The sequence below is a fragment of the Plecotus auritus genome (genome assembly GCF_963455305.1).
Source record: "Plecotus auritus genome assembly, chromosome: 7".
Lineage (NCBI taxonomy): Eukaryota > Metazoa > Chordata > Mammalia > Chiroptera > Vespertilionidae > Plecotus > Plecotus auritus.
This window is the reverse complement of record NC_137774.1, coordinates 162,578,319-162,603,812: the sequence shown is the minus strand read 5'-3', so window position 1 is coordinate 162,603,812 and position 25,494 is coordinate 162,578,319. Positions and strand designations below refer to the sequence as shown.

Sequence of the window (25,494 nt, the reverse complement as noted above, 5' to 3'; positions counted from 1 at the left end):
TTTAACAGTCACCCTCGCATCCCTGGTAAGCAGAGAGGCCGTGTAAACGAGGTGAAGCCCAGGGAAATGTGTCTGTCTCCTTGGCTTAACTGAGTTAGCATCCCTAATTGGGCCTTCTGCCGCTTGCCTTTGACACTCAACATGATGCGTGCTGATAGGATCTCCCTAGGACATTTGGCAGTGGTTTCTCAGGTATTGATGAATCCTGGGGAAGTGGGGGTGCCCGTGGAAAAAATTGAAGAGGAACGGGAATGGCAGTCAGCAGCCTGGCTCTGCAGCCTGCGGCTGACACTCTTGTTTAACTTGCGAAGTGGGAGAGGCTGGCGTGATCCCCGCCTCCCTCAGCCCACCCTTAGGTTCTGGGGCTCGGCCTAGGCGTTTGGAGGTCTTCACTGGGCCTTCTTTTAATCCTGTGTGTGTTTGCTTTTGAAAAGGTAGAAAAAATGGGCCTGTTGCTCTTTCTGATATTAGGTAAATGATTTCAGATATTTCACCATTAGCATTTTAAAACTTTCATTTTTTAATTACAGTTTACATTCAGTATTATTTTGTATTAGACAATCATATATGTTACAAAGTGCTCCCCCCAAGATTTCAAGTACCCACCTGGCACCATACATAGTTATCACACGGTTATTGGCTATATTCCCTGTGCTGTACTGTACATCCCCATGACTGTTGTGTAACTACCAGTTTGTACTTTTTTATCTCTTTACCTTTTTCACCTATTCCGCAACGGCCCCCCCACCCCACACCCCCCGGGCAGCCATCTGTTCTCTGTGTCTGAGTCTGTTTCAATTTTGTTTCTTCTTGTTTATTTAGCTCTTTAGATTTCTTATATAAGTGAAAACATACAGTATTTGTCTGACTGATTTCACATATCATAATACCCTCATACCCTCTTGGTTCATACTACCTCAAATGGTAAGATTTCATTCTTGTTTTGTGTCCAGGATTCCCTTGTACATACAGGGTGGGGCAAAAATAGGTTTATAGTTATGAATACACGAAACACAGAGTTTATTCTTGAAGTAGTATTTATAATTATTGTATTATTTTTCCATATGAGCAACTATAAACCTACTTTTGCCCACCCTCTATGGACCACAGCTTTTTTATCTGCTTTACTATTGATGGCCACTTCGGCTGCTTCCCTATAACATGGCAATTAATATAGGGGTACATATATTCTTTGGAATTAGTGTTTTGGGTTTCTTCGGATATATACCCAGAAGTGGAATGGCTGGGTCATAAGGCAGTTCCATTTTTAATTTTTTGAGGAACCTTCACACTGTTTTTCATGGTGATGGCACCAATTTGCATTCCCATCAACTGTACACTAGGGGTCCCTTTTCTCCACATCCTCACCAACGCTTGTTTGTTGATTTATTGATGGTAGCCATTCTGATAAGTGTGAGGTGATATATGTTGTGGTTTTAATTTGCATTTCTCTGATGATTAGTGATGTTGAGCATCTGTTCATATGTCTATTGGCCAACTGTGTATCCTCTTTGGAGAAATGTCTATTCAGGTCCTCTCCCATATTTTATTGAGATTTTTCTTTAAGCTGTTGAGTTGTATGAGGTCTTTATAAATATTGGATATTAACTCCCTCTCGAATGTGTCATTGGTAAGTATCTTCTCCCGTTCAGTAGGTTTTCTTTTTGATCTGTTGATGGTTTCCTTTGCTGTGCAATACCTTTTTAGTTTGGTGTAGTCCTGTTTGTTTAATTTTTGTTTGTTTGTTTCTTTTGCCTGAAGAGATATATCAGAAAAGAATGTTGCTAAGAGAGACGTCAGGGATTGGCTGCCTGTGCTTTCTTTTAGGAGTTTTCCAGTTTCGAGTCTTACGTTTAAAGCCTTTAATCCATTTTGAGTTTATTCTTGTATGAGGTGTAAGAAGTGGGGTAGACAGTTGTTCAGTAAGTAGTGTTGGGAAAATTGGACAGATATATGCAAGATAATGAAACATTAGCAATTGAATGAAAGAGGAAAGCAGGAGGGCTGGCCGGCTTGGGAGAGTTGCACCGCTGTCCTGCTGAGGCTGGAGGCTGACTCAGCAGGGCCCTTAGAAATGGGAATTTAGCGTTGGAGTGGGAAAATAACCGGCATGCCCAGCACAGTAATGCAGGGCAGTGCTGCTCCAGGTATGCTCCCAGACCTGGCCCCAGAGGCACCCAAGGCCATCATTTCAGGTGCAGGTTCCTGGGCCCAGCCCCAGTTCTGCCAGAACCTAAACCAGGGGTGGATTCTAGGAATCCAGTTTGAGAACTCATAGGAGAGCCATTTGAGATGGAGATTCAACCAGGTTCCTAGAATGTCTCACCTACCCTTATTTCAAACCATGTTAAAAAATAGCCACTTCTGACTATACATCGCCATTGATAGATATCATCTTTTTTTTTTAACCTTCCAAGTACATGAGCAACGTGGACTCGTGGTGTAAGGCCTGTGGAGAGGTGGACCTGCCCTCGGAGCTGCAGGACCTGGAGGACGCCATCCACCACCACCAGGGCATATACGAGCACATCACCCTGGCGTATTCCGAGGTAGGCGGGCCTCTCTACTACGTTTGCAGAGCAACGTTACTTCTGTGTCATAGCACGAAAGCTCGGAGAAAAGGAAGTTTGGGCTGCTAGCCTAAAAAAAAACTTTGGGTTTTTGAGTGAAACTTCAGTTTTATTGTAACTTTTGAACTTGTGTAGGGGGTGAACGCTTGTAAGGAAAAGAGGGTGGTGATGGTTGGCAGTGAGCAAACTTTTCATGGCCTGTGACACTTGTGGGCGTCCTTTAGAGGGCTTAGGTTTTCATCTGCTAACGTCTCTGAAGCCCTGGTCTTCTTGTCTACATGTATTCAGGAAACACGTATTTGCATGCTCTTTAGTCTGGTCAAACTCCAGTTAGTCTCCCTGAGTGAACTTTCTAGAAAAGGGCAAACCCGACACAGCCTCATGCTCTACCTTGCAAAGCACACACTATTTTTTCAAATATGCAAAGCTGCTTGCTATTGTAGAAATCTCAGGGTAGTGTTTTCTTTATTATCTTAGGGTAAATTATTTCATGTAATTACCCTGGTTTATTTCTGCCACCTTCCTCTGTGCCAGGCTTTGTTGTAAAGACTTTATATATGACTGCTCACAAGTCCGGGGCATGTACTGTATTATCCCTGCCATTCCAAATGCGGAAACTGAGGCTCAGCGAGGAAGTGACAGGTCAAGAGCTGTAGGAGGTAGAGCTGGAACGTGAGCCCTGACAGGCTGGCTTCACGTTCTCAGCTGCCTTCTGTCATATCATGTTAGCTGCAGTGATGATGACAACTACAGGGGGGTCAAGGCGTGTCACTTGTGGGTTGTTTTTTTTATGTTTTTATTGATTTCAGAGAGTGGAAGGGAGAGGAAGAGAGAGACAGAAATATCCATGATGAGAGAGAATCATTGATTGTCTGCCTCCTGCATGCCCCCTAATGGGGATTGAGCCTGCAAGCCAGGCATGTGCCTTTTTCTGGGAATCAAACCATGACCTCCTGGTGCATGGGGCAACGCTCAACCACTGAACCACACTGCCCGGGCCGAGGGCTGGGCACAGAGTAGATGTTCAGTAAATCTTTAAACCGAGGTCTTCCTTGATGTGAACCACATCCACTGTGAAAGTTGTGGGAGGAAACTGGCCTTTTTTTGAGTCTGGCACTGCCTGCTTCCCCAAGAGGCTGGCACTCTCCTGTCCTAGGCTCAGGTCTCCTGGCCCCCCGAGTGCCTAAGGCTGAATCAAATGTTTGCTTTGGAATGTGGTCAAACCTCCTTCCCCTGGAAGTTGATATCTACATGCTTGTTTCTCTTGCTCCCTTTGTGCCTAACAAGATCCCTTTATCTCTCAGCACTATTTTACACTGTCCATGGAATTAAGAATAGTTACCACTATACATGCTTCTTAACTTTACATCCAAGGTTTATTAGCTAGTTTGATTATCTAGTTTGTTAGGAACTACATCATAAGTGATAGCCTTTTTATAGTAAAAATGAGAATTGAACAGATCTGTAATTTTGTATTGCACTGATTCATGAAGATTTTGTGTCAAATGCATTAAGTTCTTCCCCGCGTGTACCGTCTCTGTGTATCGTTTAATTTCGACCTGTAATATAGAAAGTGAGTGACCTGTTAGCCACCGTGGAAGGGGTCTTCCAAGGAGCTGGTTTTGATTTCAGTGATAGGTTCCTGCCACTGTGGGACTGAGGAGCTCACACACAAGGGGGCCGGGTTGGCAGGAGTCAGGCTGCAGCCTTTGCCTATATGACTTCCTCACCATCAGCGTGACCCGACCATGTCATGCTCTGGCCCAGCTGCCGGTTCAGCCTGCCTGTTGCCCTGGGTGCTGCTAGCAAAGCACAGAGTGTTCTCACTGCTACCACTACAGTCTATGAAAAAGGGCATCTTGACATGGGAACTGTGTTTACCTGTGGTGCAGATTCATTAGCTTTCAAGTTGGCACTAATAATTTAATGGCAAGTAAACAGCTTCCCAAGCTGGGGTATTAAACCACAGATTTTAGTCTAAATACTTGTTTGCAACTGCCCTATACACTCCAGGAGACAGTCATTTGAACCAGGTGAATGGAAAGACTTTGTATCTCTCTCCCTCTTTGAAACAAATAAAAATATATTTAAAAAAAGAGAAAAATTTGTCCTTGATGAGCATTTTGTGAAGAGATATACTGATATAACAGTATCTGTTCCTCATCAGACTTCTCGGGGCCTCCGCCCACATCCTCTGGTGACTCCTGCCGTGTTGGTGGCCACTGTGATGGCTGTCTGACAATGGCACTTATTCCATCACTCCTTCTTTATTCACTAGGCGACCTTTTCTGCGAAAGGAAGAGCTTTATTCTCATTCACTCATTCATTCATTCGGTATGGATTTATAAAATATTTTTATATTCAATGGGCTATAATCCAATACTCTATTTTGATGCCTAAATTGCCCACATTTGGCTAGCAGGAGTCCCTTTTTTGTGTGTTTTTGATACATCCTTATCATTATTTGAGCATTAGTTTCTGGCATACCAAGATGGTCCCCGGCTCATCTTGTCCTTTCCCTGAATCGTCCTGAGGTCAACCATCTTAGGAAGAAGTTCTGGATCCTGTGCTGGTGTGTGGTATTTAGAAACTAGGATCTGGGTGCGTGAGAGGGCTTGTCTACCTGTGGGAGTCAGTGCTTTTAGGCCCTCTGAGCAGCCAGAGTCAGGAAACATGTATGTTGATATTCACCCATCCATCCATACACCCGTCCGTCCATCCTTCCATCCGTCCACACACATCCACAACTACTGCCGCATCTACCTGTGTCTGTCGCTACTTTAAAACTGCGTGTGTTTTTACTGGTGCTTCCATTTCTGATCTGGTCCTCAGAGTTCTCTCCAGCTTTCCCCATCTGTTTATACATTCCTCCCAGACAGCAACGAAATGGGCTCCCTCAGTGTATGAACTCATTTGTTTACTCAGTGCATTTGCTCAACCTCCCAACCTTTCTGCCTGGCCTCTATGAGCCCCTCACCCTGCCCACCCACTTCCTCGGAACGCCTGGCACCATGTCCTCCATGCCAGGAGGGGAGGGGAAGAAAGATGGGAAGGAAGGGCTGTCATGCTTTTTAAGTGTTTTTGTTTTTTCTTTCCTAAATTAGTGGTTTTCTAACGTGGGTGTTCTGGTTAAAAGTGCAGTTTCTCATAATACACCCCCCTTCCTCATGAATCTCCATGTTCAATGGGCTCTTTTAGTGATTCAGCGACTGATGCAGATGCTTCACAGACCACACACTGAGACAGCCTTCCCTGTTCCAAAGGCGGTGGGTCTGCTCAGGGGACATCCATCCACGGAAAGCTTCCTTCGCCTGCTATGGGCGCAGGGTCATTAAGAGTAGGAATTTTACAAGCAAGCTTGCTCTTCCATTTTCTTTTCTCTTGTCCTCTCCCTCCATCCCACAATTTTTCTCTTTCAACCGTGTCTGTAGTTTTCAGTATCTGATGATAATAAGTTTGCAGTGGGAAACCTTCCCACCACTTTTTCCCCAGGACACAAACGCCTGCTTTTTTGTGTTTTAATTAGACCTGTCCCATGTTGTTCCCGTTTGTGTTTTAGCAACAGGAGCATACCTGTGCCTGGTAAACACCCCTTGCTGCAGCTCGCCAGGTTTGGGCTCATGTCTGATGGAGCTGACCAAGGAGAGTGAAGCCATAGAAACGTCTGGGCTAAGCTGTAGTTTTAGAAGCAGCATATAGAGTGGTTATTTTTAACGTCTTATTTTAAGCAAGCAAACCCATCAACTACTTTCTCAGCAAACTGAATTCGTACAAATGACTCTCTCACATGCCCATGCCATCCTGGCAACCTGAACCTCAAGCATCAGGATTGGGTGAGACTGTGTGGACAGAGTCCACGCACCTGCCAAAGGGCCCGGCTGCAGTGCGGCCGGTGGTTCCTGGAGGAGAAAGGTAAAGCGCCACATGTCTGGCCCGCACCGATCCAGTGTGACTCCAGGGTTTAGTTTCTGCATCACTTTTCCTCGATTTAACAAATATCCTGACCTATTGCCCACTTCAGCAGGCTTCGTGGAAATGGCTGATGTGCTGCCTGCAAAGCTGGTCGAGCCCCTTTTTGAAGGCACTGGATTCATGGGTGATGTTGTGATTTGTGTTATTGGCATGGGAGAAACACAGACAGTAAAGCGAGTCCTCTGGCTAGTACCCCTACTGAGATCACGTATCCGCGATGTGTGTGGAAGCTTGTCGGCCTTGCTCCAGAGGAACGCCAGGAAGCTGTTGATTCTGAGCCTCATTAAGCATTGCAGCATCGCTGGAGGTGTGCAGGTGCTGCCGTCAACATTTGGCAGCGCATCAGAGCCAACAGGCCGCACGGCAGTCTCCCTCCTTCCCCCAAATCAACTTGCAAGGGCTTGAAATACAGGAGCGGAAAAGGTTCAGCCCACGCGGAATCTACAGAACACACATGTTCTCTGCATGAATCTGACTTACTAACTGGTCTACCCCAGCAGTTTCTGGTCTCTGTCTGTCTTATTTTAGTTTTTCCTTTCTGCTAATCCCAGGTAGAGGTGTCAGAGTCAAACACAGTTAGATTGACCTGGTTTGGAGTAAGAAACTAATAATCCAAAAGAAATAGGACAGCCCTCCACAAGCTGATGTCTAAGAACTCACCTGGGAAAGAACCGTCTCAGAGGGGGGCCGAGAGCTCTGAAGGGGAGCAGGCTGCCTTCCCTCCCTCAGACGGCCTTCCCGAGGCTGGGAGAAGACCTTGGCATAGGGGACCTTCCAGAAGGCCACTGGCCTGTGCTCCTGGTAGGAGCTTCTTCGTGTAGCCCTGTTACGACAGGTTTGACCTCCTTACACAAAGGCAAAGTGTGCCCGTTTGGCTGAGGAGTGTCACTCTTAGCTACAAAATAAGCCTGAGAGTCACACGCCGCCATCCTCATCACCCTTCCCTGCTCTGCTAAAACCGTTTTGGAGAATATTTACGTAAGAGTTGGAAAGGTTAGTGGTGGCTGTGAAAGCATTTCCAGGCTTAGCACAGAGGTCTGCGCTCTGCAGGCCACAGCGAGCCAGCCCTGCGAGAGAATCAAAACAGATGGTGTTGGTTTGGTCAACGCACATGCTGCAATTCATTTCATGAACATTTTGAAGGACCACTGTTTCTTTATGACAGGCTTTGTCTAGTTATTTCTAACCATGCCTTTATGTATTTTGCCTGTCTGGGTTATATCTCTGGAAGAATATTTCCTACACTTTTATTTATTTTAAATATATTTTATTGATTTTTTTACAGAGAGGAAGGGAGAGGGATAGAGAGTTAGAAACATCGATGAGAGAGAAACATCGATCAGCTGCCTCCTGCATACTCCCCACTGGGGATGTGCTCGCAACCAAGGTACATGCCCTTGACCGGAATCGAACCTGGGACCCTTCAGTCCCCAGGCCAACGCTCTATCCACTGAGCCAAACCGGTTAGGGCCCTACACTTTTAAATGAATATATTTTTTAATTTATTTCAGAGAGAGGAAAGGAGAGGGAGTGGGAGAGAGAGATAGAAACATCAGTGATGAGAGAGAGAATCATCGATCAGCTACTTCCTGCATGCCCCGCCTGGGGATTGAGTCCACAACCTGGGCTTGTGCCCTGATCAGGAATCGAACCCTGACCTCTAGGTTCATAGGTTGACGCTCAACCACTGAGCCACACTGGCCGGGCCATTTCCTATACTTACAGATCTAAAACACCACATTTGGACCTGACTGACATATCATAGGTCATAGTTGGTCTTTGGGTGGTGTTTCTGCAAACTTAAGCAATAATCTCCAAGTACCATTCTCTTAGCTCAGAGCAACATTCTTTCTTTGTGCAAGTGAAGAATATTCCTGCCAGAGACTCTTAGCTCCAGTCTGATTTAATGTGAAACGTATTGATCCAAGGACCAGAAATAAGGATAGGAAGTCCCTGTGAGGTTTGGTGACTGTTTTTAGGGTGACATACAGGAATTCAAGCGAGAAATCTTAGGTGCAGTTGTGATTAAAAGTAAATATTCAAGAACCAGACTTTTGTTCTATGTTTTAAACAGTTAAGTTTCCACTTAAGTATTAGGAACAAACATACCTTTGATATGGTAAACTTTAATCCCTTTCTTTCGCTTTAGTTAGTACTTCCATTTTCTTAAGTCATTTAGGTATTCAAGCATATTAGTTCATCTTATATAATAAAGAGGTAATATGCAAATTGACCTCATGCCCTCACAAGATGGCTGCCTACGACCAGGCTGGCAAGGGGGTTAGTGAGGGATGACCAAACGACTAAACAGCAAGCTGCATGGGGTGACCAGGCCGGCAAGGGGGGGGGGCAATTGGGAGTGACCAGGCTGGCAGAGGGGGGTAGTTGGGGGTGACCAGGCTGGCAGGGGGGGCAGTTAGGGGAGACCATGCCGGTGGGGGGGGTGTAGTTGGGGGCGACCAGGGCAGCTGGGGGGGCAGTTGGGGGCAATTAGGCTGGCAAGGGGACAGTGAGGGGCGACTAGGCCAATGGGGGGAACAGTTTGGGACCTCCAGGCCGGCACGGGGTGCAGCTAGGGGCGACCAGGCTGGCAGAGGGGGGTAGTTGGGGGCAACCAGGCTGGTGGGGGGGGCAGTTAGGGGAGACCAGGCCGACAGGTGGGGGGACAGTTAGGAGCGACCAGGCCAGCAGGAAGGGGGCAGTTGGGGGCGACCTGGCCAGCAGCAGGGGATAGTTAGGGGTGACCAGGCTGGCAGGGGGGGCAGTTAGGGGCGATAAGGCCAGCACGCAGAGGCAGTGAGGGGCGATCAGGGCGGTGGGGGGGGGGGGGCAGTTAGGGGTAGACCAGGCAGACAGGCAGGTGAGCGATTAGGAGCCAGCAGTCCAGGATTGTGAGAGGGATGTCCGACTGCCGTTTAGGCCCAATCCCCGGGATCGGGCTTAAACGGCTGTCGGACACCCCCAAGGCAGTGGTCGGCAAACTGTGGCTCACGAGCCGCATGCAGCTCGTGAGCCGCAGTTTGCTGCTCTGTTGACTAATGAGTTTGCTGACCACTGCCTTAGGGAAAAACACTTAAAAAACATTTTAATAATGTACTAATGTCTTTAACCTGAAGTCAAAACTTCTGGGTAAGGGTAATGCCTTGCACAGTGGTCGGCAAACTCATTAGTCAACAGAGCGGCAAACCACGGCTCGTGAGCCACATGTGGCTCGTGAGCAGCAGTTTGCCGACCACTGCCCCAAGGGGTCCGGGATGGAAAGGGTGCAGGCTGGGCTGAGGGGACCCCCCCCCCATGCACGAATTTCATGCCCCAGGCCTCTAGTAAATAGGTCATAAAAAGTTATCTCTGTTAATAACTCTTCCTATGGGCAAGGCCCCTAATTTAAATTATTTAAGGGAGAGAGAGAAATTTCTTGTGAGCCTTCAGGGTCTCGATTGTCTTCAGCTTAAGATAATTCACATGCCAAATGGCACATCCTGGGGAGACCTGTTCTGAACCCCTTCAATTACAACTGATGTTAAAAAACCTGTTATTTTTCCCCAATTTTTACTCTGCCTTTAAAAAAATATATATATTTATTGATTTCAGAGAGGAAGGGAGAGGGAGGGAGGGATACAAACATCAATGATGAGAAAGGATCATTGACTGGCTGCCCGTGCACCGGGCCTCTAGTATCTTTATAAGATGTAACTTCTGTGGCCATTCAAGCCCTGAGCACTGTGTGCAACACAGAGCAGAACCTCAAACAATGAGCCACTTTGATCTGTTCAAAAATTACAGAAGATCAAGTGCTGCTTTTTGATAATAAAGATTGATTTTCTTTTTTGCAGCTACTGTCCCTTTGGGGGATAGGGTTTGACTGCCTAAAGGCTGGAAACTCCTTTTTAGACAAAAGGTATAACTTAAGCAAATTAATTCATCTGGTTCTACAGCTAAGAAATCAAAACGTATCACATACCATAAACTTAGATGTGTTATTTGTTTTAATACTTGAATTGTATATGAATATTTTGGCTTCTATATGCTTTTCAATCTCTTCTTTCATTAATTTTCTGGTCATTCTGTACCATTTTAAAATCTCTTTCTATAAAATAGGACATTAATCTTCATAAAATTCTAGCATTCCCCCCCCCCCACATACTACTATTGCTCTTACAAAAACAAAGATATTTTGCTAAATATATGAAATCCTTCATGTGCTTGAAGAACACCTTTTAAGTTGACAAATCTATGGAATAAAATAGAATTGCTTCTGAAAGGTTTCAGGGAAATGCGGTACCTGAGCATGCCTTCGGCGTTGCAGGCTGTCTGGTCCTAGTGGATGCAGATGTGTTTTGTTGCCCAGAGTCTTTCCTGCTACTTCTGCTGCCATCTCTGCCACTGAGTGACAGCCAGCAGTGGCACCAAGACACACTTTAACCCCTGCTTCGGAATTCCCAGAAGGCAAAGCTTTGCTTAATGAGCTGTCTTATGTTTCGGTGTTTGTGTGTTCCGCACTCAGTCATTCCTCACCACCCCTCCTTCGTGAGCAAGCATGGTGTTCTCAACACAGTACTAGTGTCTGCTCTTGAGCTGTTACAAAGACACCCCGCAATGGCAGTCATTGGAATATTCTTGCTCAGGTTACTCTTTCCCTCTCAGTGGTAGAATATTAATGGTGTCGCATGGATATCTTTGGAGACTTGATGAGGGCAGGAAAACCATCTTGTATTGCTGGTTTAAGATCCAAAGCAATGGCTTAAGATAGAGGCTTGCCTTCTGCTCGTGTAGAAGTCCCAAGGCTGGCATTCCAGGGCTGGTGTGGTGGTTCTGTTAGTAAGAGGCTCTCTGGACCCGTTTGTCTTTTTGTTTTGCTCTTTTAGCAAGTTGGCTGTCATCCTTAAGGTTACCTCAAGGTCATGAATAGCTGCTGAAGTTCTTGGCATCAGGGAGAACGAGGAAGGGGAATGAGCATGCTTAGCCTCCTTTCAGCATTTTTCTGGGAGTCCCATTCAACATGCTTACTTCTGTACATTGGCCTCTTCTCTAATCAAGGCTGGGAAATACAGTTTTATAGCTGGGGCATTGCTGTACCTGACTGTAGGGGTTTGGCTATGGAGGAAGTGACTTTGAGGAGCCCCTGTCGGTTTCTGCCACACCTTCTGATCGATGTCCATCTGACATGTTCACCAAAGCATGTTTAACAAAAAGGTTATGATGCCTGCTGAAATAAATGTATGGCTAGTAATCTAGCTTTATGTAAATTTTATATATGTTCATACATATAAGTTACATATATGCTATAGTATAAATTAGAGACAAAAGAAAGGTGATGTATGATAAAATGTGTTTCAGTTTATAAATGCCGAAGTACATGCAACAATAGAAGAGAAAAAAATGAGATATTCATGCTCTGGCCATAAATGTAAAGACATTGTGAATATGGCAACTGCAGATGCAGACTCTGCATGAGTTAGGTTTGGTGACTCAAATACTGAGACTACTATTACCTTGCTGGTATTTTGAAATGGTAAGCAGCTCTTGTAAAGTTCTAAAGAAAAGCAAGCACTGCCTTGCTTTGATTCACATGGTAATTGCATTCCCAGAAAAATAAGGGAATGTTAGAGTAGGCAAGAAAAAGGAAAGATGTAACTTCATGTTTATATGTTAAACTAGAAGCCCGGTGCATGAAATTTGTGCACGGGTGTGATCGAAGCACGGGCATCTGGCATGGAAGGGCAGGTCCCAGCTGGCCTCTAGGCCCTGGGCAGCACCTGGGCCCCCAGGCTCCCGTGCACCCCCCTCCACTGGAGTCATCGGGCCCCCACCTGGCTCCCTTAGCACCTGGGAGCTGGGAGGCGGCCCCCCGCTGCCACTGCTGGTCACTTTCTGCGGGGTGATTGAGCCCTGCTCGCACCCACCTTGGCCTGGTGCCGCCCGCTCACCTGCTCCACCATCCTGCCATGGTCCTGCTCTCATCGGAGCCCATCAGGGCCGGCAGTGCCTCCACTGCCGCCTGCTGCCAGCACCACATCGCCGACGCCCACCATGTTCCATGCCGCTCCCTGGTGGTCAGCACACGTCATAGCGAGTGGTCAAACTCCTGCTCGAACTCCCGGTCAAGGGGACAATTTGCATATTAGGCTTTTATTCTATAGGAGGATAGCTCCTAGCTCAGGTAATTACCAGAAGCAGGACACTTCATGTTGAATAACACCTTGCCTCTGACTCCATCACAGTCAGCCCCGCCCCCGGCACTCCCAGGGCCTCCCCTTCTCACAGTCACTATCAGAAACTCCCATGCAGACTCCAGCGACTTCTGGGGCTGTCCCTGCTTTAGAAGATGCACATTTTCACTGTTTTGCTTTTGCACATGCCTGACCCTACTAGTGGTTCAGTTGGTTCTTTTCCTACCTGTTTTCTTTGGTTACATCGGCTTGGCTTGTTTTCGCTTAAGAGTTGCCATCTTGATGTATTAGATCAATTTTAATCTATGATGGGCAGCCTTCATAAGCCACAGTCAGCACTTCCAACAAAGATCTCAAAATCTGGTATGAGGAAAAAAACGTTACATTCCAACATGACTTACCATTTTAAAAGATTAAAAGAAGAGATTAGAAAATCCACTTGCCTGCAGGTTTTGGTTGCTAGAGGCTCCCTGTGTTAGCCTGTCCCATTCACCGCCCCCTCCTCTGCCCCGAGGCTTGTCCCTGCGCCCTGTTGTGTTGTAGCCAGGCTCTGCTGCTCCTCCCCCCATAGAGACCCAAGGAGGTTTCAGATTCAGAGGTGTCTGAGCTCCGAGGGCTCCGAGATGAAGCCTTACTTTAAGAAGCCTCCTGAGTCACACAGCCGGTTGCTCTACGAGTCCTTTTTGTTGTCTGATCGGACATGTTTTTCTTCTACGACATCTGGCTTGGCTTAATCATTCCTCAGTCTTAAGACTCACTTAAAAATGAAAAACACATCATGCTTTTCTTTTCATATTCCGCCCTCGTTTTTTCTTCTTTGGTTAGCCTGAATGCTTTTCATTTCATTGTATTTCCGTTGTTCACTGCGCTAATACAGCACAGAATTCTTTTCCCAAAGCTGGTGACATTTTAATTAACATTGCTTCTTAAAGTCAATGAACCAGTTTAAATGGCATTTTTAAATGTTCTCTTTATTTCGTGAAGTAAAATTGCTATCCAACTATGTAAGAAAGTTTGTATACATATTCCTTGCTTAGTGCCAAATTATTGATTTTAAAAAAACTGAGGTTTCAAGATTCAACATTAAAATTTGCTCGATTGTGATTGTTTTTCTCTCTAACAATTACTATTTTTAAATGTTAATTTGAGGATATCCCAGCAATGCAATTTTATATCCGTTGACTTATGTCACAAGGCAAAATACTGTGTGTATTCATTAAGAACAGCGTCTACAACAGCCGTGGGCAAACTACGGCCCGCAGGCCGGATCCGGCTGTTCTATCTGGTTCTCTTGCTCTCCCCTCCGCTCCTTTACTTTGAATTTATATTAGTTCACACAAACACTCCATCTATGCTTTTGTTCCGGCCCTCCGGTCCAGTTTAAGAACCCATTGTGGCCCTCGAGTCAAAAAGTTTGCCCACCCGTGGTACAACGTTTTCTGATAACAGATGTTCTTTTAACTCAGTGTTTTACCACATTGGGTTTTGTGGATATCATTGGATAACTGATGGAGTTGTTCTTATTTTATTTTGTTCATTATAAAATATGCCTTTGAATAAAACTGTGGCTCATGTTTGTGTGGGAGCGTGTGTACGCATCAGTGTGTGCGCACCTGCATCGAGGACTGTCTGCAGCACGGCCGGGGCAAACTGCAAATCCCGGGCAGTCACTGGTTTTCATCGCTGTCTGTTTTGGGCAGGTGAGCCAGGATGGGAAGTCGCTGCTCGACAAGCTCCAGCGGCCCCTGACTCCCGGCAGCTCCGATTCCCTGACAGCCTCTGCCAACTACTCCAAGGCCGTGCACCACGTGCTCGATGTCATCCACGAGGTGCTGCACCACCAGCGGCAGCTGGAGAACATCTGGCAGCACCGCAAGGTGCGGCTCCACCAGCGGCTGCAGCTGTGTGTTTTCCAGCAGGACGTCCAGCAGGTGAGGTGCACGCGGCGTTCCTCCTCGTAGGGGCTGATCGCGCTGAACCGAGAGTTAGGTGTGTGGGTCCTCGTACTGGGCTAGTGCTGATGGAGTGAGTAGGAGATGATGATGGGAGAAAACCAAATGCACAGTCACACACACGCAGCTTCTGAGAACGCCTGCTCAGGCCGTTTTCAGGTATGCGCGGAGCATGTGAGATGATGCTCGGCCTTCCCGGAGACTCTGAGTTCTGTCCATGAGACAGGGCATTCGCAGTTCCAGTTATTTGTGAGAATAATGCAAAGGTGCTCATACCAGGTGTTGTTACAGTGGAAGGATTCTCTGCTCTTCCTCTGCTTCAGCTCTCAGCTAGTCACACTTCTTTCCCACCCAGTGGCCTGTGGGGCACATTAGGTGCTTAGTAAATGGCTGCCTAATTAATGAAAAGTGGACGTTTGTGACTCTTCATTTCTAAGCACTTGATATCCCCTTTGATGTTGCTATAAAAATAAGAGTAAGCCCAGTCCCCATACTGTTTATCTCCTTAGTATGGAATAAGGGAGGCTGTCCTGCTACCTGGGTTTTGAGAATTAAAACAATGGGGGGCATATAAAATATGACTTAGCTTTAGTGATAAATGACATACTAGTTGTGTCCTTGCTCTGAAATAGAGGGTGTGAATGAGGTGTCAACGCTGGGCTGAGGAATTCTGGGGGGTGCAGGGAAGCCCAGGCATCCAGGGGAGTTGGCAGGAAGCCACGGTGATAGACCCAACCAGCTCCCCCTGGGCGTCCAGGAGCCTGCTGTGCTCAGACTTGCAGGAGCTCAGATTTCACTCTCCCTGTGGATCACCTGAAGGTGAGTGGGTTTCCTCCCAATGGGCTAAGAGTGTGGAGACTTGTGCTGTGTTCTTTGAGCACACCGATTCTCCACGTTACTCAGCACCCTTCTTCGCACGACGGGAATCGGGTGAGTTCACAGTCTTTGTGTTGTGCTGTAATCTTTGTTTTTCACACACTATGCTTTGCTTCTACTTACGGTCTTTGAGCTCTCTGGAGTCCCCCATGCACAGTGCCTCAGGAATCATGGTCAATGTGAGTCATGCTTCCTTACAACACAGTGTTAGTCCAGGAAGATAATTGCCGGGGAACAACACAGAACGGGGAGGGGAGGAGCCTGCGGTGGGAGTCCCTGTGAAAACTGAAATGGTGAGGTTGAAAACAGGAGTGCTAGTTGTTCTGAATTGTCCGAAAACGCTGGACAATGAAATGGAAATAGTTTAAATGTAATTATGAAAGGATTTTCCTGCCCACTTCTCTGGTCTCGGATCTAGTGTTCATTACACCCCCGTGGACCCACACACTTTCTGGACGTGTGTCTGAAGCAGCAGCAGGCCCCCTCCCATCCCCACTTCTGAGGCTCCCCGGGGCCCCAATCCCATAAGAATAAGCCACTGGACTGTTTAGGTCCCAGGGAGGCAGGGGGAAAGGCAGGCCGTGGGAATAGGGAGGAGTCTAGTCTGATTTGGCGCCAAGTACTTAAGGTGCTTGAATTTGAAAAAGGCAAACATTAATTTTTATGTTCGAAAGGTAATTATGGCAACAATGAGGCCAGTGCTTTCAGCTAGCTTTTTTCTCGAGCAGTCGGTTGGGTGGGGTGTCAGCAGGATAAAGTTCTGCAGAACACGGAACGCTTACAGGTCCTGCTAGTCTTCCATCAGAAGCAGGTGAGTACTCTGGAAGCGAAAGGTTTCGTTGATTAAATGTCCGGGAAAGGTTTGGACTTGTCACGCAAACAGTAAAATTGCTGTGTAGGCTTGACTTGTGAAGTCAGGAGCGAAGTTGATAAGATGAAGCAGTCTTTTACCTTGAAGGAGTACATAGGATGTCAAAACCAAAATAGTGTTTTTGAAACTCAAGACGTTATGACACATGGAAAGTTTTGCCATACTGAGCACAGAGTAGGAGAGGTAAGCTGAGAATAAGTGAAAAAATGTAGTACTTCAGAAAGACGTTGTCAGTAGAAGGTAAATTTGTAAAGACAAAAACAATCAAAACCCGTGAACACATAATAAGCCTAGAGATGCCGTGAGTTTCTGTTTGTTTTGGATGAGGAGGAAGCATCTGTAAATACTGCTGAGACAAAAAGAAAAGCAGCTCACCCCCTAGTAGGTGTGGAATGATGACATTTTAATGAAAACAAGTATGTGTCTGTGAAAAAAATACTTGGAAGAATAGACACCGGACTGTTGTTAACAGCACACCCCCAAGGACAGGACCGGTGGGAACATAGCAGGGGGCATTTGATTTTTAAAACATGAGTAATTTTGCTTTCGTGGTTAATTTTCTTTCATAGCAAGCAAAGGCAATTCTGTGATTTCTATGTGGAAGGTATTTCGGATGGAGTCTTGCTCTGGTGTGGGGGGGCCGGTGGAGCTACTTTACATAAACACTTAGCATTTGTCCAAATCAAAGGATGGGGTGGGGGAGAGGGAGGTCTTGCTGCAGACTTGCCCCATACATATGCTAGCTACTAATCTAGGTTAACCTTTGGCATGAATTTCAAAATAGAATCAGTACTCTTTGTGCCATATTCCAGATGATCAAATAGTGTGCGTTCCCACTGCCTTCTCTCTATGTTCGAGCAACCCTCAGTTGGGTGTTTGGCTTTGCGAATGGTTGGGTTACTGCTGAGCAGTGTTTTTTTGTTGAGAGCAGGCTTTATTTTACTAGAACAAGATAATGTATGTTTGTCGTACTCGTTCAAATGGGATGATTGTTGGGAAGCAGGATGCTGTCAAACCCGTTTTCCTACTCACTAGTCCAGCCCGCCTGCCCCTTGGGTGGGTGGGGTCTAGTCTCTCCAGCAGGTGGTGTGAGGTGACCCCCACTGTGCAGCCTGGCCTCCCCAGAGGAAGCCCCTCAGGAAGGGAGACCTTCCCCTAATAACGCCCATGATAACCTCTCACTTTCCTTGCAGGACTTCGTGTGGGAGGGTCACCCTTGCTGAGTTCGCTCCTGGAAGAACTTTCTCCAGGTTCATATTGGGCCATTAACGAATATTCCGAAAGTAGCAATTGCTGGGCACCAGGAAAGTCTTCATGGGAGAGGCAGGGTTTGAGCTGATCTTTGAAGGATGGGTAAAAGGTCAGTAGGTTGAGGAATGGGCAGTGAGAATTGTAAAGGATTGCAGAGGCCAGGCCTGATCAGAGAGCAGCAGGTGGCCCTGTGTGGAGAGGTGGGGAGGCATGAGCTGGGTCTGGTGCGGAAAAGGCGACCTCCGCCATGAAGGCTCAGAACCGGTTTCTGTAAGATTAGGGCACCATTGCAGGGACCCAGGGAATGAGTGCCGTGAAGCGGTGCCAGGGCCTAGGGTGCCCTGTGACTGGCTGTGAGGGACCGCTGTATGGCACCCAGCTCCTCTTGGTGCTCTGTGGGAGCTCACTAGCGTGTAAGTGCCTTTCCTCCCTCATGCTCTCTTGATGCCCACAGCCAACCTGCTGAGTGAACGCTTTTCCCATTTCACCAGGTTGAGTTCATATTGTGAAGGGCCCGCATGCGGAGCATTTTGACTCCATGCTGTGGGCAGTGGGGGGTGGATGGCAGGATGCTACTTGCCTTAGAAAGGTTGCTTCGGTTGAGTGTGATGAGCCAGACTCCAGGTGAGGAGACAGATGAAGACCCCACTGTGGACATCATGCGAGTCATGGAGAAGTCCCAGCAGAAATGTAAGGTCCACAGAGGCAGTGATCTGCGTGTTTTTATTCCTGGTGTTTCCCGAGGGTCTGCGTTAGTAGATGCTCAGTATTTGTGGAGTGAGTTAATGAAGAAATTTAAGGAATTTGCTAAAAGATTTTTTTGGGCTAAACATTTCTTCATTTATTTTGGAATAGGGGAGGGTTAGCCTTATATTGGAATCAAGTAATCCAACTAGGAGATCTGCCTGAAGAAACTGGAGCTTTGATGGATGTTGGGGAGTTAGGGGTGGCTGAGGAAGGAAGGGATCATTTTAGTTCATGGGAATTTTGCAAGTGTGAAATATTAAAGATTTTGAGACTTGAATGCAAAAATTAGGTTCTTAAATGCCAAGTTGTAAAAGAGGGAGAGAAATCAGGAAATGTCGAAGAAATGGCTTTCAGGTCTACAGAGAAGCGACTTCAAAGGTTCACCTTGGGTCCTCGGCTGCTGACCTTTGCCAGGAAAAGCCATCTCTTCGTGATGCCTGACTTAAGGCTGTGTCTACATTGGCACCACATACTCGCTCTTAAGTGAAGTTTCCTGAACCTCATTTGTCCTTTGCTCGTGAAGTCAGGAACGTGGGTTTTTCACATCCCACTCATCAGAATCCTTATATATAGAACCTTAGCAGTTTAACATTCTCTTCTGTTTACACCCCCCTGCTCACAGTTCAGATTGTGGCTCTTGTAAGAATGGTTTAGAGGATTGCTATCTTTTCTGAGAGTTTCTTGGTTTGAATTCGGAAATACTGGAGGGCAGGTGTTTGGGATTGGTAGCCTGCTGAGAGCAGGTAGAGGCTGACCAGTGATCTTCCTGGTGCGTTGTGAGCCGCAGGAAGCTTTACTTACCTTTTGTCCTAGTGAACCCAGAAGAGACACGACTGTCAGTAATCCTAGTAACCACAGCTGAAAGTTCACCGGAGGGAGTTAAAAAGGCGGGAAAACGGATGACTCTCTACCCCAAAACGATACAATACAGGAACGCAAGTGTGGGAGCTGGCACTGTAGGCCCTGGAAACTGGAAGCAGGAGCTGGGGGACTGGTGTGAATAGGAAGTGAGCGGGGTACCTGAGGCCCTGGAGCCTTGAGGACGCAGCTGCTCCAGATCCAGGATGATAAGGAGTGGGCGGAGCCAAGAGCAAACCCCAGGCAGCTTGGGCTTTTATTGCCAGGGCCCCCTAAGGGGAAAGTGCCGGGACTAGCTGGACAGGGAAGATTGCATGCATGTGTGTATGCACACCTGTGTGTGTATATATAGTTATATAGTTCAGTAAGTGGACTTAATCTATACACAATAACTTTAGTTCCCCAGATAATAATATCTGGACATAGGAAGATTTTTCTTGGACAACTTTGGACTATTTTACATTCATCTCTAATCTGAGAATAGCAAAATAATTTTCAAACATTTAGAAAATTACTCAAAGGATTTACCTGTGTTGGTAGAGTGATGATTTGATTGGGGGTTTTGGGGAATATCTAAGGTGAGACTATATGAATAATAACCTACCCACTTTTCTTCTCCCCTCTTCCTGAGTTTCTTGGCCTTTCTAAAGAAATTTCCTGTAGTTTTGTAATTAAAACTAGGGTAATACAAGGAGAACTGGTGATTTTTTTTTTTTTTTTAAAGATGGATGGATGGATGGATAGATGGATGATGTAGACATTTAAAAGCCTGTTAACCCCTTTGTGAGCCCTTCTTCATGCTTTCACCCACACTTCCTTTCAGCCAGGAAAGTGCATGGAGTGGCGTTTCATAGGAAGGCACATTGGGAAGCAAAAGGAACTCTCGCAACGCAGGGCATTGTGGCTCTGTACCCTGCTTTTGCTGGTGTAACCTGACTGAGGGTTTTGTGGAGTTTGTTTGTTGTTTTTTTGATAGATTCTTTTTCCAGGTGAGCTTAGTATATTTGGGCTTAGTATATTTTGGAATGTTTTAGGAACCACTTTAAAAAATAGATATTTCAATACTAAGAATAATTATATATATTTAGAACAGACTTATTTTTAATTTTGAAATATAATGAATGAAACGGAGTGTCTTGGCTCCAGTGGACAGAAATAAAGATGCCGGGGAGACCGGCATTACTGTCTGGCAGCTGGAAGCGCTGGGCCTAAGAAGCTCTCCTTCTTCGTTCTGTCCCCAAGGCCCACAGATGCATATTTTGTGTCTGTTTCTTTGTACTGAAAAAGTTAGGTCATGCTCACCGTAGAATGTGGAGCCCTTGCGATCATATCAGGCCAAGCCCCTCCTTTTCCAGGTAATAAAACGGAGCCTCAAAAAAAGTCGTGACTTGGCTGAGGCTCCCAGAAGCTTCGTGGGTTTTTTAGCTGCCTCATTGCTCTTGACCTGAAGGGCGCTTCACTTGGGAGCTAATCAGGAGTCACGTTGACTTGCCCTGTTCCTTAGGAAGGAAGGAATACTTACATGGGGCTTTCCCGGCTAGGGGAAGGGCTTTCTCAGAAGCTGCAGTTGCCCACCCACCAGTGTCAGGGAAAGCAGCTATTTAAGGAGATTTAAAAAAAAATTATTTTGAAGTTTCATCAGTCACCTTAGGAGTGGGTACATGGCACCGGAGAAAGCAAGGGAGAGACTCGCCTACGAGCAGGTCCCAGCCGCCCAGGCCTTGTTTTCTCCTCCGTGCAGTGGAGCAGGTGGCCTGGCCTCAGGGAAGGAGAGAACAGGACGGAGACACTGGCTCAGGGGTCAGATAGGCTCGGAGCTTTGCGGGAAAAGTGTCAGGCAGCCCAAAATAGGAGGAGAGTGGAGGCGGTAATTTAAACTCAGAGTATTTCTTCATTTGTGATTTTAAACGTTGTGGGTGACATTAATAGTATAATAGTAGGTGACTTTCCAGCAACGCCAAACACCAGCCTTTAAGAAAAGTGACATTGTCCAAGCGAAGGCCTCCTTTGTGGTCACCTGTTTACATTCAGTAAATTTGAGATGACATTGCTCAGTTGGTCAGTTGTTCTTGGTTGTAATCACCACCACACTGTTGATTTGATCATCGAGAAGGTTCTGATTGCAGCAGCACTTAGGTCATTAAAAGCACAGCTAGTAACACAGTAGGTCCATTTCTGTCTACATTGTTATCTCCAATGATTTACGTAAAAGCCAGCAGGTTTTCATATGTCTCTTGGCCTTCCTTCTGTCTTCTTTCATAAAGTGTCTATTTAGATCAGTTGCCCATTTTTTGATTGGGTTGTTTATCTTCTTTTTGTTAAGCTGCATGAGTTCCCTGTAAATGTTGGAGATTAAACCCTTATCATTGATATCATTGGCAATATGTTCTCCCATGCAGTGGGCTTTCTTGTTGTTTTATTGATGGTCTCCTTTGCTGTGCAAAAGCTTTTTATTTTGATGTAGTCCCATTTGTTTATTTTCTCTTTAGTTTCCATTGCCCTAGGAGCAGTATCAGTGAAGAAAATGCTTCGGCATATGTCTTGAGATTTCTCTGCCTGTGGATTCCTCTAGTATTTTTATGGTTTCTTGTCGAATGTTTAAGTCCTTGATCCATTTTGAGTTTATTTTTGTGTATGGTGTAAGTTGGTGGTCTAGTTTCATTTTTTTTGCATGTATCCGTCCAATTTGCCCAACACCATTTATTGAAGAGACTGTCTTGACTCCATTGTATGTTCATGCCTCCTTTGTCAAATATTAATTGAGCATAGTGGTTTGGGTCGATATCTGGGTTCTCTGTTCTATTCCATTGATCTATATGTCTGTTCTTGTGCCAGTACCAGGCAGTTTTGAGAACAGTGGCTTTGTAATACAGCTTGAAATTTGGTATTGAGATCCCACCTACTTTGTTCTTCTTTCTCAGGATTGCTGTGGCTATTCAGGGTCTTTTTTTATTCCAGATGAATTTTTGGAGAGTTCTTTCTAGGTCTGTGAAATATGCCGTTGGTATTTTAATGGGGAGTGCATTGAATCTATAGATTGCTTTGGGTAGTATGGACATTTTAATGATGTTGATTCTCCCAATCCATGAACATGGTATGTTCTTTCATCTGTTTACGTCTTCCTCTATCTCTTTTTTCAGTGTCCTGTAGTTTTCCGCGTATAGGTCTTTTACGTCCTTAGTTAAGTTTATTCCTAGGTATCTTAATTTTTTTGGTGCGATGGAAAATGGGATTGCTTTTTTAGTCTCTCTTTCTGTAAGTTCACTATTGGTGTATAGAAATGCCATAGATTTCTTGGCATTAATTTTGTATCCTGCTACATTGCCGAATTCATTTATTAAGTCTATTAGTTTTTTGATGGAGTCTTTCAGGTTTTTTATGTACAATATCATGTCATCTGCAAATAAGGACAGCTTTACTTCTTCTGACATATGAAAACCTGTTCAAAGTCACTAATCATCAGAGAGATGCAAATCAAAACAACAATGCAGTACCATCTCACACCTGTCAGAATGGCTATTATCAACAAGTCAACAAATGACAAGTGCTAGTGAGGATGCGGAGAAAAAGGAACCCTCGTGCACTGCTGGTGGGAATGCAGAATGGTGCAGCCACTGTGGAGAACAATTTGGAGTTTCCTCAAAAAACTAAAAATGGAACTCCCATTTGACCCAGTGATCTCACTTCTAGGAATATATCCCAAGAAACTAGAAACACGAATCAGAAAGGATATATGCACCCCTATGTTCATAGCAGCACAATTCACCATAGCTAAGATTTGGAAACAGCCTAAGTGCCCATCAGCAGATGAGTGGATTAAAAAACTGTGGTACATCTACACAATGGAATACTATGCTGCGGTAAAAAAGGAGTTCTTACCATTTGCAACAACATGGATGGAGATGGAAAGCATTATGCTAAGTGAAATAAGCCAGGCAGAGAAAGATAAATATCACATGATCTCACTCATATGTGGAATATAATGAACAATATAAACTGATGAACAAAAATAGATCCAGAGACAGAGAAACATCAATCAGAACATAAAACCTCAGGGAAGGTAGGGGAGGGGAGGGGTAAGGGGGAGAGATCAACCAAAGGACTTTTATGCATGCATGTAAGCCTAATCAATGGACACGGACACCAGGGGGGTGGGGGCATGAATGGGAGGTGGAGGGTAATGGGGGAATAAGGACACATATGTAATACCTTAATCAATAAAGAAATTAAAAAACAAAAAGAGAGTAAAAGCCAGCAGGTTGAACAAGGAAGTAACTAAAATAAATGAAATGAGGTCAATTTTGGTTTGGTAGGGAATTCCTATTTTGCATCTGGAAAAATTTGATTTTATATAAAAATAACAAATGCAGAGTATATGAGAAGTACCTTTGTTTTTTAATTTGCTTCATATAATCATAGTTATTTTTAACTGAACAGAAGAGCTTATTGTTTTTATTTTTACATGCATAAAACCTGACTTAGAACAGAAAATATTTGCTGTGTAGTGTCTCTTTCAAACAGTAACTGGAATTGACAGATGTTTGTATATTTTCTCTGAATACTCTTTGAGTCCTAAATTACCAGTAAAAATACTCGTTTAATGTGTTCCTGGTTGTTTAGTGTCAGAGGTCTTATCTAGTTTTTATAACAGCGTACTAGACAGCATGCTGACAACAGTCTCATAATTAGTTAAGAAATGGGCATAATCACACTTACCATGGTCACGTTCAATCTTGTAATTACAACCGGGAATTAAGCTAAACAACCCATAGGATTTCCTGCACATCTGACATTTGATGCTAAGAGACATAGGTGTTAGGGCTCACTTTGGAGCGGGCTTGACCTTGGCGCTGTCACTGTGTCCATTAGAGGGCACTGACATACAGAGGAAGGATCTCCTACCACATCCTCTGACTGGGAAGGGAGGCGGGGTTGTCCCCCAGCTTTGCTTTCTGCCCTGAACCAGGTAGGCTACCTGAAGGGATTGGCCTTGCCCTTCTCCCGGCATCTGGCCACAAAGCAGCAAATCCTGGTGGGCCTTGTTCCTGCGCTCGAGGTCACAAGGCAGTCAGATGGCAGCCGCCTCCACAGCTCAGGTTAGAAGGCGGCTGGCCTAGGTTTAAGAAGCCCCCTGGTTTGCAAATATATGTGTGTCTTAAGTGGAAAGAATCCACAAGCGTTCTTTGAAACGCTCCTTGGACCAGTTTATGGATTCAGGATTCCGCAGCAATCTGGGAAATGTTCTCCGGCTTGTGAAAGATGTCAAAGCCGAGGAAGGAGTTTGGTTTTGAGCACGAGCTGGGTTTCATACTTGTCTGCTACCCTTTTAATTAAGTGCTTGGACTTCGTACACACTTCTTTGAATTGCTTTCATATTTGTTGGAAGTATAATTTGACCTGGTATTTACAATCTTGTCTAAAGGAACCACTGATGAAAGAAAAATGCCCATGATAACCCTGAGCAGTTGGTTTGTAATAGCTTTCATGTCCAACTTACACTTCCTGAAACACTCTCTTAGGCTTAAAAAACAAATTGTTATTATTATTATTACTTCCTAAATACGTTTTTATTGATTTCAGAGAGGAAGGGAGAGGGAGAGAAAGAAACACTGATGAGAGAGAATCATTGATCACCTGCCTCCTGCACTCCCCATACCAGGGAATGAGCCTAAAACCCAGGCTTGTGCCTGACGGGGGATGTAACCGGGGACCTCTTAGTTTATGGGTTGACGCTCAACCATGGAACCACACTGGCCAAGTGATTATTATTATTTTTTAAATACTGCATTTTGCTTTCCCAGCCCTTTCTATCAAGAATAATGTTCACCTTTTACCTTTTGAAATTGTGCCACATTTCAGGTTCGTATTGAGCCACCATTAATCATCAGGTTTGCTACTTACCCATGGCTTCATTTATTTTTATTTTTTTACAGTTGAGGAAGATACAGAATATACCATAATTACAGTAAAAAATGCCTCCCAGCCCTTCACGAAGACCTGATGGGCAGGTGGACTGAGGCATAGGTGCTACTTACTAGTCTATAGCCCTGGATTCTTTTCAGTCTTACAGTGTTTGATCCCTGTCTTTGCATGGGGTTGGCCTCATGCCCAGAGGCACATTTCATTGACTGGGTCCATTCCTTGAGGCTGAGATGTCTCGAAGTTGTCATTGGACATTAATTCAGGAGTGCATTTTAAAATACGTGTTTTAAGACACGTACTAAGAG

The 25,494-nt window shown here is 45.4% G+C and overlaps 1 protein-coding gene across 5 annotated transcripts in view; it reads left to right on the top strand.

Annotated features, from left to right (window-relative positions):
• TRIO (trio Rho guanine nucleotide exchange factor) overlaps positions 1-25,494 on the top strand; it is a gene marked incomplete at its 5' end in the record, with an annotated part of 311,845 nt that overhangs the window by 133,507 nt on the left and 152,844 nt on the right. For all 5 annotated transcript variants that reach the window (XR_013961230.1, XM_080680654.1, XM_080680655.1 and 2 more), the window contains 2 exons: positions 2,418-2,549; positions 14,413-14,643. Coding sequence is in view for 4 of the 5 variants with exons in the window: in XM_080680654.1 (XP_080536780.1) it covers positions 2,418-2,549; positions 14,413-14,643 (363 nt within the window). The remainder of the gene's footprint in view (positions 1-2,417; positions 2,550-14,412; positions 14,644-25,494) is intronic.